Source organism: Lissotriton helveticus, chromosome 6 (genome assembly GCF_964261635.1).
Source record: "Lissotriton helveticus chromosome 6, aLisHel1.1, whole genome shotgun sequence".
Classification (NCBI taxonomy): domain Eukaryota; kingdom Metazoa; phylum Chordata; class Amphibia; order Caudata; family Salamandridae; genus Lissotriton; species Lissotriton helveticus.
Genome location: NC_136067.1, coordinates 667,523,452 through 667,544,084, shown reverse-complemented (window position 1 = coordinate 667,544,084; position 20,633 = coordinate 667,523,452). Strand labels below are relative to the sequence as shown.

Below are 20,633 nucleotides of genomic sequence, written 5' to 3'. Positions count from 1 at the left end.
GTAGTGCTTTCAAACACATGTTGTTATGGTATCGCTTGCCGGACCAGATTTTGGCAATATTCTTCAGTCTGAGAGAGTTACTGCAGTGCATGAATAATAACATCTTCGGTCACCACACAAGACTTTGTTCCATTTTTCATTTTCAATGCAATTATGATGCTTTTGTAATTTCTTTGCACTTTAGATGCATGTTAATTTTTCTCTATCATTGCCAATCAAGCGTAGCATTTTGGTTGTATATCTTATTTGTGTTTAATGTTATACTGCAGTGATTTTTAGTACTTTTCCTTTTTTCGCGACACTTCTGAAAAGCTGCCCAGGTAGCAAAAAAGTTAACAGCTTGTCGAGTTGAAATTGAAAAACCTTCATTTTTTGCTGTTGACAAGGCTGAAAGAGATGTAATAGTACTTCTCATTTTACATAAACACGGCCAGGCTAAGAATCATTTGAATTTTATGTAATGCCTACCTGTATTTAATTAGATTAACCTATGTTTTTTGTTTTTTAAGGACTCTGGATGTTTTAAGTGATGATGTACTGAAGGAACTCTCCGTTGCGTATAGAAAAAAGGTGAGTCTCATATTTTGTAACTTTGCATTTTGACTTTTTTCCTTTAATAATGTTACCAAGAACTGATAAACACGCAATTCTATTGTGATTTTTAATTGTGAAGTTTTACATCATAACTTAATTTTGATGACGACTCACCAGTAACTCTCAGAACTAGCCAGGGTTCCACCCACGCTTCTTTATTTCAACGATTGGTCATTGAAGTCGCCTGTTATACAGTCCCATTTGTGGAGCTCAGATATATCCTCCCAGAAAGCCTTTTTAGGTGGTTCAGTCCCCCCTCTTCCGGGGTCTCTTCTAATCAAATGTTGGACTGACACATTTTCTGAGTTCCTTGGCAGAGAGCACAAAATCATAACAAGTTATTCCAAGTCAGGCAGAATCCTGCTTAGGTTTAACCTCCACCACACCCTTAGTGAATAAAAGCTACACCTGAACATCTGCTTCACGCATCCCTTCCAAAGGCTTCCGCCATTCTAGGTCTCCACTGGTGCCAGCATTAGTGCCCAATTACCACCTTGTATCCCTTTTTAGGTTGAGCATAGAGTCAGCGTGCATGCGCAGCTCTGCAATGCATGCTGTAATCCCTCCGTGGATTTTAAACAGGCCTACCACTTTTTCAACGGTTGTTTTGTCTGCCTTTGTAAATTACATAGCTTTCATTGGTGAACCGAGTGCATTTGTCGAGCCTTGTGGCTGTTTTGTTAACACAAGACTAAATCCAGAAAACTATGCTCTCACGCCGGTAGGCTCAGTGCTGATTCTATACCACCCGAAAGTGATGGAATAGAGCTGCATATGAACACCACCCATGCATGCTGACATCAGTTCCTTTCTTTCTGTTTTCAGACAACTTCTGAACAATTTCAGATCAGTGTGCTAGAAAACGATGACTCCACCCAAAACAATAGGTTTCAGACCATGCCATGACTGCAGGAAGCATATGTCAGTCACAGACTTGAGCAAGGTTTATCTTTCATGTCTGGTGTCGGGCCTCAACCCTAAGTTGTCAGATAAGTGCACTCTCAAGCACCCAGAGGCAATCTAAGACTGAGATGCCGAGCTGCATGTCACCAAACAATAAAGATGTTGTTGCTTTTATGTAAGTCCCACTCCTGATCCAAGTCACGGTAAGGTCCTGTTCCCTGTCCCAAGTCTGTTTCCACACCTGCTCAACTTCATACTGGAAGTGCTCTGGAAGTCCAAGCACAAGAAGTCAAAGTGAAGCTTGACTCATCCCACCTCTCTGAATCCAAAGAGAAGGTTTGAAGGTTTCATTATGCCAGGTGCATTCCATCAAGGTCTCGAACTTCAAAACTGTGTCCTCAGCTGTGCCTGATATGCCCCATATGTCACAGGCTGTCAGCAACCCCACCGCAGATAGAGGCCATTTTCCAGATTTTTACTGCATTTCCGACTCTCCTTAGTGCACCTTCAGGCTACCTCTGGCAAGTCACCCTCAGTTACCAAGCCTGTACTGATGCCTGCACATCGTCTGCTCGGGCCCCAAGGTCCATGTCTGTCCTTGCTACATTGCTATCAGTGGCCTTGGAAGGTAAGCTGGAGCCGCTGCCATTGTCCGACCATGAACTGACTTAGACTCAAACTTGACTAATGTCACACAAAAAAATTACTTTAGAGTAACTGTTCAACCTGACTCTAACCCACTGCTTCTGCCTTGTTGCATTTACCAGCAAAGTCGCTATTATTTTTGTTTTTATGACTCTGATCCTATTCCAGAGCGTTGTGGACAGTAATGATGGTCATGCTCATCCCTCGCTATACCTATGATGCTTTGTATGATGATTTACCAACTGCCATTTGAATTTACACCTCACCTATGAAAGAGCTTGACTCGCCACTTGGGCCGCCAATGGATGAGAGTGGCTCTTTAGTATTGTGGTCTGGAGGGCAGCGTTGTGCACTAGAATTACAGTTGCCCTCCTTTAAGGCAAACACAACTGTCCTAACACAGGTCTTTCAGCCTGGGTCAGATACGTCTGAACCTTTGCTTCCTTTTAAGAATGCCCTCACTGATACTTTGATGGCAAATTGACCTAATCCTTGTTCTTGCCTGCCTGTCAATAGGCAGATAACCAGACATCACAGATTGACACCTGGTGATCTGGATTTTCCCAGCAAGCCCCCACTGAAGAGAGCCTTACCATGCATGCCTTGACCAGTAAGGTCAGTCCTAATTCTTTTTCAAAAACTCCGAAAAGGGTGCACAAGAGCAATGAGATGTGAGGCAAATGCCCATTTTTCTCTTCTAACCTTGCATTATGATATTTACATGCTTTTTGTTTGCTGGGTGCTACACTCATGGCCTCTGGGACATGGCCAATGGAATATTGCCAGCAGTCCTGGAAGACCTTAGGGCCTCTTTGGCTCAGACAGTTCATGATGGGCAAGTCTAGGCCAAATATTTTATCAGCACAGGTCTGGATACTACAGATTGCTTGAAGAGGGCTTACGATGCTAGTGTTGTACTTCATTGCCACTCGTAGATGCTTTTCACAGGATTCTTCAGTGATCAACAGGCCTTCCTCACAGTGCTTAATTTGAGCCGGTGGTTTCTGGTGCTCGGCACCGGCACTTAATATTCAGCACTGTCACTTACTTGTTACAGCCACATGGTGGCATTGTTTGTCTAAATTAGAGATGAACACAACAACAGTTGTTTAATATTCAATATATGCATTCAAAATGACGAATGCATGCCCCCAACCCATTCTTGTAGCTTTTGGAGCATGGAAACATCTGAATTGTCACACTTGTAGGGTGTGATGGTTAGTACTTGTGCTAAATCTGTCACTGGTGGCACTGGCTGGGGCAGTGGGTTGTGCAAGCTTCAGTGACATCCTGACGAGGGGCCTGGCACTTTTGTGTGTGTGTGTGCAATAAAGCACTGCTCCCTCATGGATATGCTCTATGATGGGACTCACCTTTTTGGTGTGAAGGCCGAATCTGTGTTTTAGCATTTTAAGAGCTACAACACACTTTTTGGGACTGTGAACCCCAGCTAGACAGTTACTGCATCAAATCAGAAGGTTCAGGGGCTATTCCAGACAGCCTTCCCTACCATGGCAGCAGGAACACCAGTCCTGTTGAGGTTGTGGATAGGAATCTAGCAGATAGCATGCAGACCAGCATCAGAAGCAGTCCTCCAGAACCTCTTCCTTAGCCACAATGGCCACTAAAGCACTTTAGTTTGCCTCTAGTGGCACATGTCTAACTGGTGAGTGGCAGGATTCGACATTTTCTCTCTGGCTGGATGTTGATTGCGCCAGACAGATGGGTCTTGTAAAATTCTCAACATAGCTGTGCTCTACCTTTTCTTTCTGACCTGTCCACTACTCCTCCTACACCAGAGTGGGTTTCTGGCAAGAACCTGTCAGTTGTGTTCCTCCTACGAGCCTTCTGCACTCCAGAACTGGCATCTAAAGAGTTCTGAACATATGAAAGAGGAGGAATTTGTTGCTCTCGCTATTTCCTCGTTCTGAAGAAGAGTGGTGCGCTTAGGCCTATTCTGGACCTCCGGCCTCTGAATACCTTCATGCAGTAGAACAAATTAAAAATTCTCATGCTAGCCCTGATTCTGTCTGCTCGGGACCAAAGTGACTGGATTGTGTCCTTGGATCAGCAGATCACTTATTTTCATATGCCTGTTCTGCAGTCCCACAGATGTTATCTGCGGTCAGCAGATCACTTATTTTCATATGCCTGTTCTGCAGTCTCACAGATGTTATCTGCTGTTCATCTAGGCCAGGAGCACTTTCAGTTTGCCATGCTCTTTTTCAGCCTCACCAATGCCCCTTAGGGTATTCACAATTGTGTTAGCTGTGGTCACTGCCTATCTCTGGAGGTGGGAATACCTTTATTCCCGTGAATCAACAACTACCTATTGAAAGCAAGATTGCTAGTCAGTCATGGACCACTTCTAGATGACTGTGAACCTCTTATCATTTTTGGGGCTCACTGTCAGTGTGCTGAAGTCCCATCTGACTGCTTTGCGAAGCTTTGGTTCATTGGAATAGTTTGGGCACAGTGGAGTTCAGGACTTTCATTCCCCAACAAAGAGTCCTGAATATTTGGCCTATGATCCCAATATTTCAGGCTTGATCTGTAGTGTAGTTCCTATATTCCCAATAGGCTCTGCGCATTGGAATAATATAAACAGCAGTTTAGACGTAGGACTGAGGTCATCTAGGTCTCTACTGACTATATTAGATTTAAGGTTTGCTAGCTAGCTCAGAGGTCACTAGAAACTTTCTCGAATAAACAAGGAGGAGTTTAACTTCCCTGGATAAATAAGAAAGGACTAGCTTCTGACAACCATAAAACATGACAACTTTGCTCCCTCAGAATAAGAGTGTAACTCTAGAGTCGTGTGAAAACAATAGTCAGCTATTTAACTCAGTCAAGTGTGCATACTTAGTTTCACCAGATTTCAGAGAATAGAGAGACGGACGTTTTCAATAAAAGGTGTTATTTATTGAGCAGTCTTCTTTCTCATGCAAGAGAAATGAATTGCCACAATTGCAATACTTATAGTAAAGTAAAGTGCGTACAGTAAAAGGAGTATTATGAAATAATACTGTAAAAGCATTTATGGTTTCTTAGCCATATGATACTTTAAATAGATAAAATATATACATACAAATATACATTGACTAACGTACTCAACTGGTGCTTCTAAATACGCCTACCCCGGTGTGCCTGACCTAAGCCTAATACGTGGGAAGGAGTAAGTAAGTAGCAGTTTAAGTTAAGTTGGTTTTGCCAAGAATCTGAATCAAGAATTCTCTTTAAGGGTTTAGTCAGCTCCGTACCTGGGTAATAGAAAGCAGGAGGTCTGGTATCTCTCTTTCAAGACTCGATATCCCAGTAACCCGCGAGGGTATCTGGAAACACCGGAGCTGGATTTCTCGGCAGGAGAAAAGACAGCGTCTCTCTCAGTGCGTCAAAAGGGAGGGGCGGTGTCCGTGGGCTCTCGCGTCAGCTGGGCTCTCGGACAAGTAGATAGCTGCTCTGCTCCAAACCACCGTGTGTTTGCTTAAGGCAACGTTGGTATATTTATACCTGAAAGGTGCCGTGTTTGACGTAAGGTTGGACATAAGACGTCAATAAAGATGTCACTAAGAACTGGCCGTTCTTACAGTGCTCACAGGAGTTCTAGGACGAATCAAAACAAAAGCAATGGGGATTTCCCAGGTTGCTGGAGGTTTGGTTCGTTTAGAGAACTCGTTGTGCTTTCTAGGAGTCCGGGGAAGTAGCCTTGCTTAATGTGTACTGCATGGGCTACGATTAAATATGCATATGATTCGTATGCCTTTATAAGGATATTATTTATTATAACCGTACAAGGGCATAAAATAGAAATATCGAATTAGGTTCCTAGATAGAAACACAATACCCACTCTAGTGTCATCATTACTAAAACTAATTAATAGTAAACATATAAAGGTGCATGTGTTTTCCAACCCCCCCCCCCAAATACATATTTTTGCATTTGAAATGGTAAATACACGAAAATTATTATTGGTACTGTATGCTTTTCAAGCAGTGTTACCATTCAGTAAAAAGGATCCATATATTTCAGCTGAATGAATTGCGAAAATTACACATGAAATGGCTCTGAATACAGAAAAGAAGGTCGAGACCATTCCATCACATATTTATACATATTCTGTACTGTGCTAGGTAATATATTTTCTCTAGAGTTCCTAAAATAGAAGCTCTATTCTCTAAGAATAGTTCTACTTTAAGCAGAGTACATGTGCCAGAAAAAGGTAAATATTTTGGAAGGGAGTTTTTTTTTAAGGGGAAAAAAAATAGTTCCAAATGTTTTCAGTAGCTTTTGTTTTTCAAAGCTGAAGGCCAAATTCAGAGTTCAGGGAACGATGTGTGCTCGTTTGTTTAATAAGTTATTCTTTCTGTTCAGGGGAGAACATCATTTCAGACAGACTCTCAAAAAATTGGTCTACTGCATCAGGTGAAAGTTCGACCAAGTTTGAAAAAGCCGCAACAGTGCAGTCCTGAGCATGATTGCTATCATAGATGTCAGGATCAGCAATGCTCACTGAAGGTTGTACCTGGGTGATGCTGCTCTCATCTCGTACTCCACTGCCACATAGTCGTAGTGGTGAAGTCTCAACGAATGCCGTCATCAGAATCGGTAGCCGCTGGGGACAACACGATGCATGAGCCGTTACAGGACTTAGCAAAGTATCTGTATCCATTGGTACTGCTGATGGTAGTGTAAGACAGACGTCCAACACGCATTCTTCTCCGCATAGCATACATCGAAGCACAGGTAAGATGCAATTTTGCCAGATAGGTCTGAATGAAAGAAACCAGGTCATATTCAGATCTCTTAGCCGGGCTAATCCGAGGACTTTAGTTATGCGGTCCCGATAGCGTATAGCTAGGATCGTTTCTTCCATCGTTGCTGGAGTCTTGTCTGCGACTTGGCTTGCCATATCAGAGCAGACGGATCAAAAACAAAATTCCTGCTACGAGTCCCAAAAGAAGTGGTAGGCCGCCAAAGACAGAATGGACAAAATTAGGAAAAATATCCAGAACTGTTGCGAAGGGTGTTAACAGTCCCGAAAAAATTGTCTTAAATACATGTGGGATGCCACTGGTATCTGACATATTTAGGATTTGGCTTCGCATTTCTGCGAAATGAACGGGGCAATTTGTTGATAAAAGGGTATGTATCTCTGCCGTTGTCCTTGCAACTTGCAGATCATACGTTTCTTTTGATGACGTTAAAGGCACAGTTGTCTGTAACAGAACAGACTTAATTCTGCTTAAAGTATCAATTCGAATAGAAGAGATATTCAAAGAAGGCCAAATTGTCGCCTCCGTATCTGGAGTGCTGTTTGGATACAATACTTGCATACAGCAAGCGACCATGGAACTAACGCTGACGAGATAGGCTTTTCCTGGCACCATGCCACAACAGCTGTGGTCCACTATTAGAATATAGCTCCCGTTAGAAAGCCGTCTAAAAAATGGCTCTATCTGTGTTGTAGGAGTGCCATGCAGGTGACATGAAAGGTTATTTGAAGACCCATCGCAGGCTCCATGCAAGTTAATACCTAGACACAGAAGTGTACCGCTTAGTGATCTTTTACAATTGTTTCCTCTAAGAAATACATTCCTTTTCTTTTCACTGTAACGTTTGTGTATAAGGTAATTTCCATGATGACTTGATGTACCCTTTACCCAGCCTTTCATACTGGCCCGCTGGTATATACTCTTGGCAGTATTTAAATTGGAAAGTTGTTATCGGAATTGTAATTATTCCGTGTATTATCCATTCAATGACAGGTCTTTCTGACATTGTCAATGGTAATCTCTCAGGTTTTTCAATGCTCAGAATCGTATAGTCTGCTCCTTTTTGTGCCAAACTGATTTGTTTATCAGTAAGGTTAAAGATAGAGAATAATGACGTTGTGTTGATTAAACGCCATGTTACGTAGCCTGAACGCAGATTTTGCAACGTCCAGCCAAGCTGTACAATAGAACGTAATTGGGACTGACCATGTTGTAACATTAGCAAGTCCTGCTCTATTATATCAATAGCAGATGATACAATACTGTCCAGTGAATATATTCTGGAGGACAGAGTCATTAACCCATTGTCTGCAACAGAAAGTGATTTTTCCAAATGAATACGATCAATTTCTCGTATTTTCTCTGCTGTTTCAATTTGCATTACTTTCCAAGCTTCGTTGTACGCAGCGTATATACCGGCCGCTATGAAACGTTTTTGACGCTGTTTGCGTGGTCCCATTATGAAATCACGCAAGTCAGCACCGTCTTTAAGTAAAGTCAAGTGTTGCTTAATTTCTGCCAGTGTGGATTTTTGTAGCCATTCGAGGCATAGTTTCCCTACACTGTATGTTGTAACTATCCCTGGATGTTGTCTCTGGGAGTATCTTGGGTCTGGCCTGTTCATTTTGAACCCCTGTATTTTGTTCAGGAATCTATCTTGACAGTTATTTGTGTCTGTGGGCCAGATCAACCATTTTTTCCAATCAGGATGTGTTCTGTTTTCGTTTAAAATATGGGATACGTCTATCTCCATATCAGTAGTGCTATTACTATCAGGTATGGGCTTTGGAATAGACGGTTTGTTTAAGTCTTTAATTTTGGCTAGGCCAAGACAGGTAGTCTGGTGAATGGTGTCATTCAAGAATATTAATTGTTCTGGGATCATGCAGGCTCTAAATAATGGTTCTAAACCTTGTACCTGCCATTCTTTTGTACCCCAGATAGTTTTTGTTTCAATGTTATTTTTCCAGAATTCAAAACCAAATGTAATCATTTTTTCATAAATTGTTTCAGAATAAATCAATTTAGTATTTGTCAACATTGTTTTAATTCCTGTCTTATTCAATATTTTAAAATAAAACGTTTCTGCATCACTTGTGTTAAACCCCGAGAAGTATGGGAATTTCTCATAAAATGTTTTCGAGCAGCTTTTAGGTGGAGTTGCACAATGTTCCTATTGATTATAATTAAAAACATTTCTAGGTTGAGCAGATTTATGCAGATAGTGATGCCCAAAGTCATTATAACAATACATTTCTTCATAATTTGATGAACCCTGTAAGTAATCATGTTCTGTAAATGTTGCTGACATTACTAAATCTGACATCATATCATTAATACTTTCAAAGTCCCAATCATCAGAGAATGTACTTGGTTTTACAAAGTCACTTAACGAAACCTTGAACTGATGTGGATATTTCAAGAGCTCAATCGGGCCATGGATTTCATAATCCGTTTTGTCCCATGCTACCCCACCGGGTATTGGATTGGCTGTGACATTCACTGATGATAGTTCTCTTTTCTCGATGTGTGATGACTTGTGAGGCTTTAGGACCAAGTTGATGTTCTGACTTGCTGTGTCCATTGTACTGTATTTTCCTTCAATGAATTTTCCCAAACAAAGAACCATGTTGAGCCAAAGCAGGAGGAAAAGTACACCTAACACAATCCAAAATTCAATCCATGGAGAAATCAGATAGGTTTCTTTTAGTTGATGAAAGAGTTCAGTTATTTGTCTTTAAAAGTTTTTGTTGCTGGCGTTCCTTCAGGTTCGCTTGGATCTTCAGAAAAGTTATCGAAATTGATGAAGTGGCCAGATGCAGTTCTGTCAATTGTTGGAATTGCTTCCAAATTTTTATTTGCTTTTGGATTTGTCTTTGTTTCATTAGCATAGTCTGAGGCTACATCGTTGTAGACTGGTGTTTCTTGACGAACTGTTGCAATTTGGGTTTCAAGAGGCACAAGTTCCATGGCTTTGTTGCATAGCCCTTTTTTATTCACTGTAGGTTTACAGAATGTGATTAGTCTCTCAGTTTGAACCTCTTGTATTGTAGCAAATTTTGGTACCCTGCTATCTCTTGGGAGTCCACTGGGCCTACTACTTATTATTGGCCACATGAGTGTGGTTTTACCAGGTCAATGGATACAACTCGGTTCTCCTTTTTACCAGCAAGGGGCGGTAGTACAACTGATCTTGTTCGCTGACAGCGAAGACAGGTACTGCTTTTCTGTAAAAAAGCCCAAATTCCTTCTTAACCGCGATCTTCTCTCTGACCAGATCCCCAATCTTTGGAATCCAGACAAGTCTTGCTGGGACAGGTGGTTTTTCTTCAGTGGCTGTTGGCTGTTGTTTTAACTTTATGTTGCTTAGGTTTCGTCTTGTTTCATTTAATTCCTGTAAAACAGCCAAACGGTCTTTGATAACAAAGCATTTTTCTTCTACCACTGAAGGCTGACTATCAAGGTCCTGAATATGCATTCTAGTCCCGAACAATAGTTTGTACGGACTGAAACCTTTTAGAGAATTTCTTGGAAGATTATTAAGACTACGTTGGACACTTGTTAAATGTTGGACCCACCCATCACCCGAACCTAATACCCTCGCCGTTATAGATTGCTTTATGTCCCGGTTTTTTCTTTCCACTACCGCATTTCCCTCAGGATGGAAGGGACAAGAGTACCGCAATTCAATGCCCATGCTGACCATGGCCTCCTTATAAGCTCGAGAGCTAAAAGCAGGACCCTGGTCAGAATGTAGCATGGCAATTGCGTATGTGCCGATAAAGACTCGCAAATCTTTTATAACAGTTCTGGCGTAAGCCGAGCGCTGGGGCCACATCCAAATGAATCTCGTGCAGGAATCCACTGCGACCATGATTTATTTATAGTTGCCATCCCCTTGTAAGGGACCACAGTGGACCAGGTAAACAAAAGCTAATGGTTTATCTGAGATTAGAAGGGGTGTCTGCGCTGGTCGTTTCACTGTTGATACTTTCATTCTTTGGCATATTTCGCATTCTAGAACATAGTTCTTAGTTTGCATTCTCATGCGCGGCCACCAATATCTCTTTTTTAATAATGATATTGTCGCGGAAACACCAGCATGTGCAGAAGCCAGCCCTTCGTGTGCCGCTGTAATTAGTCCTAATCTGTGTTCCATGTTTGGAATTGCCCTATCCCCCACTCCAGGGATTCGAGCAAATGGAACATTATTCCTATCAGTTATGTATGTGTACTTTACTGGAAAGCCTTTTGGGAGTGATTTTCTTTCATCTTTTACTGAAGCACTGACAGCTTGCATTACATCGCTGTCTATTTTTGTTTTTGACCGGGTGATAGCAGCTACGGAAGCCGTTTGCACAGCTGCCTTCGCGGCTTCACCAGCCAATGAATTACCCGCAACGTGAACGCCATCACGTTGATGACTCAGTGTATGCATCACGTGAGTCTTTTGTAGTTCTTTCTGTAAAAGAACTACTTGTTCCCAAAGTGTTTTATGCTTGATAGTGCCACCTTTTGCATCTTTGAAACCGTTTTGAACCCAGTTCTGCAAGCATTCATTATAAGACTGAACGCAGTAATATGAATCGCACACTATTAGTGTGGGGAATTCGCGATCGGTATTTTCAAGCGCCATCTTAAATGCTAGTAGTTCAGCTCGCTGAGCTGTACAATCTCCTAGAGATTGCGTTTTAGTGACCAGTGGTCTAAATTTTCCTTTGTGCCAACGACCTTTAATAATCGCGCACGAAGCACTGTAAGCTTGTTTACCCCCAACTGCGGGCTGTGCTGATCCGTCTGAATATATTATACCGCCGTAATGTTCTAGAGGCAGGATTTCGGTCAGCATAGGACATTCGTATTCATATTGGAGAAATTCTTTTGTTTTTAAATTAGGATCAAATTTGTATACTACGTCTGTTGCTGCAAGAGAATTAACCCATTGTATCCATCTTGGATGTAGTGCTTTAGCATTTGGAATGCTTGCTTTTGTTACTGCTTCTAGGGCAGGTACTGGTGTAACGATTATTATTTGTTTACCTTGTGCTAGGGCTCTTTCTTTTGCTACAGCAGTTTGAACCGCAGTTAGAATTTTTTCAGTTGAACTGAATTTCATTTCAGCTTTTGTGTACAAATGTGATTTGTAAGCTATTGGTACAGTTTCTCCCTCATTAGAGGTCAGGTACGTGAATCCGCATCTTCCTGGGATGACTCGGATTACAAGGTTGCGTATGTTTTTGCGTGTTCGCAATTTTGTTTTAGCTAACATGTCTGTTTGCAATGATCTCAAAATTTCTGTGTGCTTTTGAGTCCAATTGATCGGTTTGAAATCAGTTTTTATTAATTCATAGAGAGGTTTAACCCTCTCTGCATAATTTAGAATGCATGTTCTTCCGAAATTCAGGAAACCTAGTATTGATTGTAAGTTCTTCAGCGTTTTTGGTGCTTGGAGTACAGCGCACTTCTCTAAGAAGTTGTCTGCTAGGCTCTTGCCTTCACTTGATAATTCATATCCTAAAAACAGTACTGTTAGATGAGCAATTCGTGACTTTTTAAAGTTGAATTTGTAACCCTCAGCTGCAAACCCAAGTATTATGGTGTTCACTCTTTTCAAGTGTGTCTCCAGGTCATCATCTGTGAGATAGATGTCATCGACATAAGATAATGCCTCAACATCATAAATTTGTAGTAACTCTGTTACTCTTGCTGAGAATAATCCTGGGCTATTCTTGAATCCCTGTGGGAGTCGACAGAATTTTTTTTGTGACCCCATTATTGAGGAAGCGGTCAAATACCTGCTTTCAGGTGCAATGTTTTGACAAAAGAATCCATTAGAGATGTCTAATGTCGTTTTGTATTTTTTGCGCACAATGTTATTCATTAGTGCTGCACTGTGTGAGTTTTGTACTGCAAATGTTTTGCAATATGTGTTAAGGTGTCTGTAGTCCAAAACTAGATGATATGAATCGCCCATTTTCTTGGAAGTGGATATTTTCTATGAATTGGAATATGATTTGAGAAGGCAGGCATAATCATTTCTTCGCCATGAGGGCACTCCCTGACAAACTCTCCTGGCCAGTCTTTCTCAGCTAAAAGGATGTCATAGCCTTTCGAAAGGTTATCCCAAAAGAGACCCCTTACTTTCCTAGTCTTATCTCCCTCTTTACGTTATTTCGTATATTTTATGAGGTTTGCTAACTCTGGTATCTGCAGTTTCCACCTGAATGTATTAATTCGTTTCCACTGTCTCCAGATGATTCATCAGGATCTTGCGAGCTATGGTCACTTCTGCTGTGCTGTCTAGCATTGTCTGAGCCCACTCTCCGTTTTTCAGCTGTGTCCTCAGTATTCTCGGCATGTTAAATTATTTTAATACTGGCTACCTTCTTTCTTGGAAATTGTAATTGTTCACTTTGATGAGCAGGTTCCTTGTCTTTGGACTTGACGTGCTCTTCCCTGTGTTCTGACCGTCCTCTTCTTTCCGATTTCTGTGAGGAAGTCTGAAAAGATCGAGAGGAACTTGTATCAATTTCTTGATATCTATCAGGTTTTCTTAATTTATCCCTATCTCTAAGGTTGAAACTTTTCTCAGAGGGCTCCCTCTGGGGAGACTTGTGTCCTTGGTCTGGAGATCTTTCTCTCCGCCGAGGAGACCTTCCTCTGGACTGGAATCTTTGTGTTAAGATTATTTTTAATAAATATCTTTTCAGGATTTTCAGTTAGTTGGGGTTTTACTGGTTTCCCACCCAAACTATCTCTACCTAGTTCTTCATAGGATTTTTCTATGACTCTGGCAAGTTCAAATGGTTGTTCTGCTATATCTGTTTCTTTCAATTTCTGGAGGTATGTTATGTCCTCCGCCGCCAATTGAACTAATTCTCTATATGCCTTTGTTACTTCTTTTATTTTAACTAAAAGTTATTCACTTAACATTTTTTCAATGTCGGGATGTGGTGTGTAGCTGGCTAGAACCGGCCACGTGGCTCCTGGTCTACCTAGTGGACCGAGCCTGGTGATGTGATTATTATGTTTTAGGGCACCTTCAAACCAGAGCAGATGCTCTTGGTAATTTAATGGGATTTCAACCTCCTCGAAAGGAGTGTATATATCCGGAGGTTCCTCTATTTTGTAATAGTAGAATTTGTGTGTTACAGCGTTTGCTGCTGGAAAGTTTATCCATGAAGAATAGAATACCTCTGTCTGCCGATATTCATGGGCCTCTACCATGAATATGACTGTACCACCTCGTGATGTTAGTCCATTTTCTATGAGTTTAAGAGTTATAGTTTTTCTTATGTTGACCGGAATGAGTATAATATTCGGGTCATTGTATTGGAGACTCGTGTCATCCCCTAGGAGTTGAGCTGCTAGTCTAGCTGACTCACTTTCGTCTTCACTCTCCCCCATTTTACTGACAGAAAGCTCTTTGTTCCAGATCAAGTTTCAAGGAAACAAAGATTAGGTGCACAATATTTTAGAACACTGTATCCTTCAACGTTGACTAAACCAAAAACGTATACATAGGAATCACTTCCTACTAAGTTCTGGCGGATTTTAACCTTTTACCCACTCCAGACATCTTTTGGAGTATTTACGGGAAAAAAGGGGTTCTGTGTGAAAAAGCACGACTGTAACGTCTTGCGTTAGATTTATCCCCTTACCAAACGTTGGGCGCCATGTAGTGTAGTTCCTATATTCCCAATAGGCTCTGCGCATTGGAATAATATAAACAGCAGTTTAGACGTAGGACTGAGGTCATCTAGGTCTCTACTGACTATATTAGACTTAAGGTTTGCCAGCTAGCTCAGAGGTCACTAGAAACTTTCTCGAATAAACAAGGAGGAGTTTAACTTCCCTGGAGAGACAAGAAGGGATTAGCTTCTGACAACTATAGAACATGACAACTTTGCTCCCTCAGAATAAGAGTGTATCTTTAGAGTCGTGTGAAAACAATAGACAGCTATTTCACTCAGTCAAGTGTGCATACTTAGTTTATCCAGATTGCAGAGAATAGAGAGACGGGCGTTTTCAATAAAAGGTGTTATTTATTGAGCAGTCTTCTTTCTCATGCAAGAGAAATTAATTGCCACAATTGCAATACTTATAGTAAAGTAAAGTGCGTACAGTAAAAGGAGTATTATGAAATAATACTGTAAAAGCATTTATGGTTTCTTAGCCATATGATACTTTAAAATAGATAAAATATATACATACAAATATACATTGACTTACGTACTCAACTGGTGCTTTTAAATACGCCTACCCCGGTGTACCTGACCTAAGCCTAATACGTGGGAAGGAGTAAGTAAGTAGCAGTTTAAGTTATGTTGGTTTTGCCGAGAATCTGAATCAAGAATTCTCTTTAAGGGTTTAGTCAGCTCCGTACCTAGGTAATAGAAAGCAGGAGGTCTGGTATCTCTCTTTCAGGACTCGATATCCCAGTAACCCGCGAAGGTATCTGGAAACACCGGAGCTGGATTTCTCGGCAGGAGAAAAGACAGCGTCTCTCTCAGTGCGTCAAAAAGGAGGGGCGGCGTCCGTGGGCTCTCGCATCTGCTGGGCTCTCGGGCAAGTAGATAGCCGCTCTGCTCCAAACCACCGTGTGTTTGCTTAAGGCAACGTTGGTATATTTATACCTGAGAGGTGCCGGGTTTGACGTAAGGTTGGACATAAGACATCAATAAAGATGTCACTAAGAACTGGCCGTTCTTACAGTGCTCACAGGAGTTCTAGGACGAATCAAAACAAAAGCAATGGGTATTTCCCAGGTTGCTGGAGGTTTGGTTCGTTTAGAGAACTCATTGTGCTTTCTAGGAGTCCGGGAAAGTAGCCTTGCTTAATGTGTACTGCATGGGCTACGACTAAATATGGATATGATTCTTATGCCTTTATAAGGATATTATTTATTATAACCGTACAAGGGCATACAATATAAATATTGAATTAGGTTCCTAGATAGAAACACAATAGATCCTAGGTCATAGTGAGAGTACCTTTAAGGCTTCTTGACCTCTTGACCTCTTAGCCTACTGCCTCCTCCTACTTGGCTATTCCTGGAAGCATATGTGGGTTCTGCAATGGTTCAAATGGGTCCAGCATTAAGGCAGTTTAACCAATGTCATCTAGGTCTCTGAGGAGACGGCATATGAAATGCAATGGTGAATGCTCAAAACCAATTGACCCAATAGAAGAACTGAGATTAATGGTGGATGCATCTCTGCTGGACAGTGGAGGTCATCAGAGGGAGGTGGAGTTCAGGGGACACTGGTCTCTAGCGGAGAGGCAGCTCTATATCCGTCTGCTGGAGTTGTCTGGCTGAGAAGGCCTTCCTGCCATCCATCTGAGGAGCCTGGTGTAGGTTTTTGTGGGCAACATCTCTGCGATGTGGTACTGTAACAAGCAGGAAAAATGGGGTCATAGGTCTTGTGTCAGTAGACGCTGCATTTTTTTGTGATGTGGCTGTAACATCCTGTAATATTCCTGATCACAAACCACCTGGCAGCATCCCAGAATGCCAGATTGGATAGACTGAGCAAGCAATGTCTGTGGATAATGAGTGGCTTATACATCCCAAGGTGATGCATGGTGATCTACTAGCAGTGGAGAGAGAACTCTGGCTAGATATTTTAACCTCTGTGGAACACTCTGCGTCAAACGTTTTGGCATTGGAGGTTCTGCAAGAACACTTGTTAGGACATGCATTCCAGCTCGAATGGAACATGGGACTCTTGTACATCTTCCTGCCGCCCCTGCTTCTCCTGCCCAGAGTACTGAGGAAAATAGGGATGACCGGGCCCAAGTTATCCTGGTGGCTTCAGATTGGACTAGGAGTATGTGGTTCCCTAACTTTCTGGGCATGAGTATCTGTCCTCCGATCAGACTGTCACTTCGCAAGGACACTCTTGCAGTGTATTTAACCTGAATTTAAACAATCTACAGCTACATGTATGGAGATTGAGTGGCAGCAGTTGACTGCATTTGATCTGCCGCCTGAAGTAGAAGATGTCATCCTTGCCTCCAGATGCCCTTCCACGAAATCAGTTTCTGGCATGGCTGGAAGAAATGTATTGGCTGGTGTGGCAATCGCTAGACTGACCCTTTACAGGTAAAGCTGTCAAACATTCTTTTTTTGGTGTTTTTTTCTGTGACCCAGCAAGGCTGTGCCATTGGCACTGCTAAAGGGTATTTGTCAGCCCTTTTAGCCTTTCTTCATTTGCTAGACCAACCATCCCGTTTAAATCACCTGTTGTGATGAGATTTATAAAAGATTTGACACACTTTGACAAACGATTACAAAATCGTTTGTGATGCCACAGTGGGACCTTAACTTAATATTTATATTTTTCATGTCTGCGCACTTCGAGCCGATGCATAGCTGGTCATTGTGTCTTCTAACTTTAAAGACTGTTTTCCTCTTTGCGATTGTCATCCGTCACCTTTTTCCCAGACAAGCTGGTGATGAGGGCTCTGGTGGCATTCTTGCCAAAAGTTGTAACTTTTCCATTTTGGGCAAACCATTACTCTACCATTGTTCTTTGCGCCCCTTCACGCCTCAAAAGAGGAAGAGAGACTTCATTGACTTAACCGCAAAAGTGGTTTAAGCTTGTATATGCAGGGGGGGCGTGGCCAGCAACATGGCCGACTAGACGTGCCTTGCCGGAGCTCCGGCCGAGCAGCACGATTATCCGACGATGCAGATCGCCCATGGGCCCTAACTCATGCCAAAACGGAGGACCGACGTCCTGATACCCGGCGGAATCCCCCAAGCGATAGCGCGGAGCTGTCTCTACCGAGCGCCGGTCATTTCTACACCTGAAGCCTCCCGGCGGCCATGCTGACGACCGCGGCGCGCGGTGCAACGCGGCGCCCCTAGTGCCTCTCCTTTCAATCCTGCCCCGCAGTGCCCGGCTACTGGGGGCGCCGGGACCCCCGCACCCCCCCCTGGCGACCAGGCGGGACCGGGATTCTGCCGCCGGAGAGAGGAGGGTGATCCGAGGCGGGCGCAGCCGACCGGCCGCCTACACCAAGATGGCGACCGACGGAGTGTGAAGCGGACGAGACAGACGAGGAGTCCCCGCCGCGACCAACCCCAAGTGGCGGACGGCCAGGGAGACGCTGACAGACCGCGACGGAGGTGAGCCCGGGGCACAGGAGCCGAGAGCCGACCACGCGGGAGCCGGGGGACTGCCTCTGACTTGCACTCGGTGCCCGCCTTTACCAACATGGCGGCCGGGCTGCTTTGTTGCCCAGCCTGAAGGCCACTGCTGGGGAGAGGAGACCTAGATCCCCCCGGTGAGGAGACAGTCTGCTGGGGCCCCGGGAGAGATCCTGCCTGCGCGACCCCATCCCACACACGGCGACCACCAGACCACGGTGAGCAGCCAGGGGACCCTTAGGACTGAGGCGAGAGAGGTGCCGGGGGGCCCGCGGGAGAGTCTCTGCAAACGGGGCCGCCCAAAGGGACTCTACTGCCACACGCTGCCCGGGGCTGGGCACATCTGCGCCGCAGGTGCCAGAGAGGCGCGATATCAACATGGGGAAAGGTGACCGGACCTCCGGGCCCTCGAAACGGGGCCCCATGGACGACTTCACCGCAACGCGGTCCGGGGCGGCACAGCAATCTCAGCAGAACGGCGCACGCAACGACACGGCCATGCTGCTGGAGGCCATTCAAGCGTCCAGAACCGATATTCAGGCATCTCGGACGGCCCTGGAAACGAAGATTGGAGAGGTGAGATCCGAGGTGACGCTACTACGCCAGGACTTCCGAAACTTGTCCGAGAGGGTTACGGTGACCGAATCTCGCTTGACCGACAATGAGGAGGCGATTACAACACTTAAGAAGGATATGGCGGAATTGCAGGCCTCTCATCGCCAACTGCTGTGGAAGGTGGATGATGCCGAAAATCGATCCAGGCGCAATAACCTTCGCTTTGTGGGCTTTAGAGAAGGGATTGAGGATGGGGACATGTCCGCCTTTCTCCTGGACTGGCTGAAAACTACCTTCCCGGCGGCACGATTCTCCCAGTGCTTCATCATCGAGAGAGCGCATAGGGCGCTCCTCGCCAAACCTCCGGAGGGAGCGCGGCCGAGGCCTGTCATAGCGCGCTTTTTGAACTATGCGGACAGAGACCTGATCCTCCGCGAAGCCAGGAAGCTGGGGGAAATCCGTCTGGAGAATACCTCCATCATGATTTTTCCAGATTACAGTCAGGAGGTCTCGAAGCAGCGGCGTTTGTTCGACCCGGTCAAGGCGAAGCTGAGGTCTTTGAACATTTCTTACATGCTCCTCTTCGCTGCCAAACTCAGGGTAATATATAAAGACAAATCCATCTTCTTTGCCCACCCGGAGGATGTGTGGCAGTGGCTCGAGGAGAGGCCCATTCTGAACAGCAGAGAGGCGGCTGGCCGAGCTGCTCTGGACAAGACGATCCGTGAGGGGCCTCTCTGGGAGGTGCCGAAACCACAGCGACGGGGTGCGCGGAGGACGCAGAAGAAAGCCCCGGCGACGCCATACCGCACGCGAGACAAGGAGGGTGAAAGAGGCAACAGGTCGGCGTCCCCGAGCAATGACTTGGTGGTGGGCTCGAGATTCAGCTGCCTGAGGAATAGAACCAGATCCGAAGGCGATGAGGTGGAGGACTCGGAAACCCAAATGTCTGGAGGAGAAGGAGACATACCAATGGACAACTCAGATCACCCGCTGATCACGGTAATCCAACATATGGAACAAGAGTCTTCAAGCCAAGGGATGAATACGGACACTCAGGACTCACATTCGTGAACTGGGCTGCTGGGAGATCGGAGATGATGAAGTCTCGGCGACACGGAGCAAGCAAGTTGACACGCACCCCCCTACTGTTCTTTAAGTTCTCAGTGTTAGTTCTTGTTTAGCGTGGGGAGGGATGTGCGGGAGGGCGACAGACCTTCTCCCTTGGATAGTTCAGGCCCGGGTTGGGATGCAACTGGAAGGGGAGGGAGGTGGGGAGGGGGGAGCTGAGGGGAATTGGTTCTTGTATTACCCCCGGTTGGGGTCCACAAAGGTTCTGGGGGGGAGGGGGGATCACGTTCAGGAACAGCAGAGACACGCCACTCCACAGTTGCTGACATCCCTACGTCACGGTCCCACACAGGGAAGGTTCAGAGCAACACAATGGCAAGTACACTAGACGCTACACCCACGGGTGACACAGGGTTCACGGTGCTAAGCTGGAATGTGAACGGCCTGGGGTCGAAAATTAAACGAGGTTTAGTTAATGCGTACCTCAGACGACTGGCACCAGACGTCATCCTCCTCCAGGAAACACACCTTAGAGGGAACCAGTGCGCATTTATTGCGCGGGGAAGATACACTGTCCTGGCACATGCAGGATACACGGCAGACTCCAGGGGGGTGGCGATCCTTGTAAAAAACTCTGCGCCATTCACGATTACACGCACCTGGTTGGACCCTCAGGGCACATATGCGGGAGTCCAGGGGTTGTGGAAAAGACGTAGGTTCACGATAATATCAGTGTACGCCCCACCCAAGCTGCAGGCTCACACACTGAAGGCGGTTGCCACTATCCTCCTGGACACGGCTGACACAACTCAGGTAATGGGGGGGGACTTTAATGATGTCATGTGCACCACACAAGATAGATCGGGGACTTCACACCCAATGGGTTCCACAACCGCCCTAGCCCGGCAGATGAATACCCTCGGCCTCACCGACGTAT

At 44.5% G+C, this 20,633-nt stretch overlaps 1 protein-coding gene across 3 annotated transcripts in view; it reads left to right on the top strand.

Moving 5' to 3' along the window:
- The window catches only part of IBTK (inhibitor of Bruton tyrosine kinase), an 876,521-nt gene that overhangs the window by 484,406 nt on the left and 371,482 nt on the right, over nucleotides 1-20,633 (top strand). For all 3 annotated transcript variants that reach the window (XM_078648126.1, XM_078648125.1, XM_078648127.1), the window contains one exon: nucleotides 510-570. In XM_078648126.1, coding sequence (XP_078504252.1) covers nucleotides 510-570 — 61 coding nt within the window. The remainder of the gene's footprint in view (nucleotides 1-509; nucleotides 571-20,633) is intronic.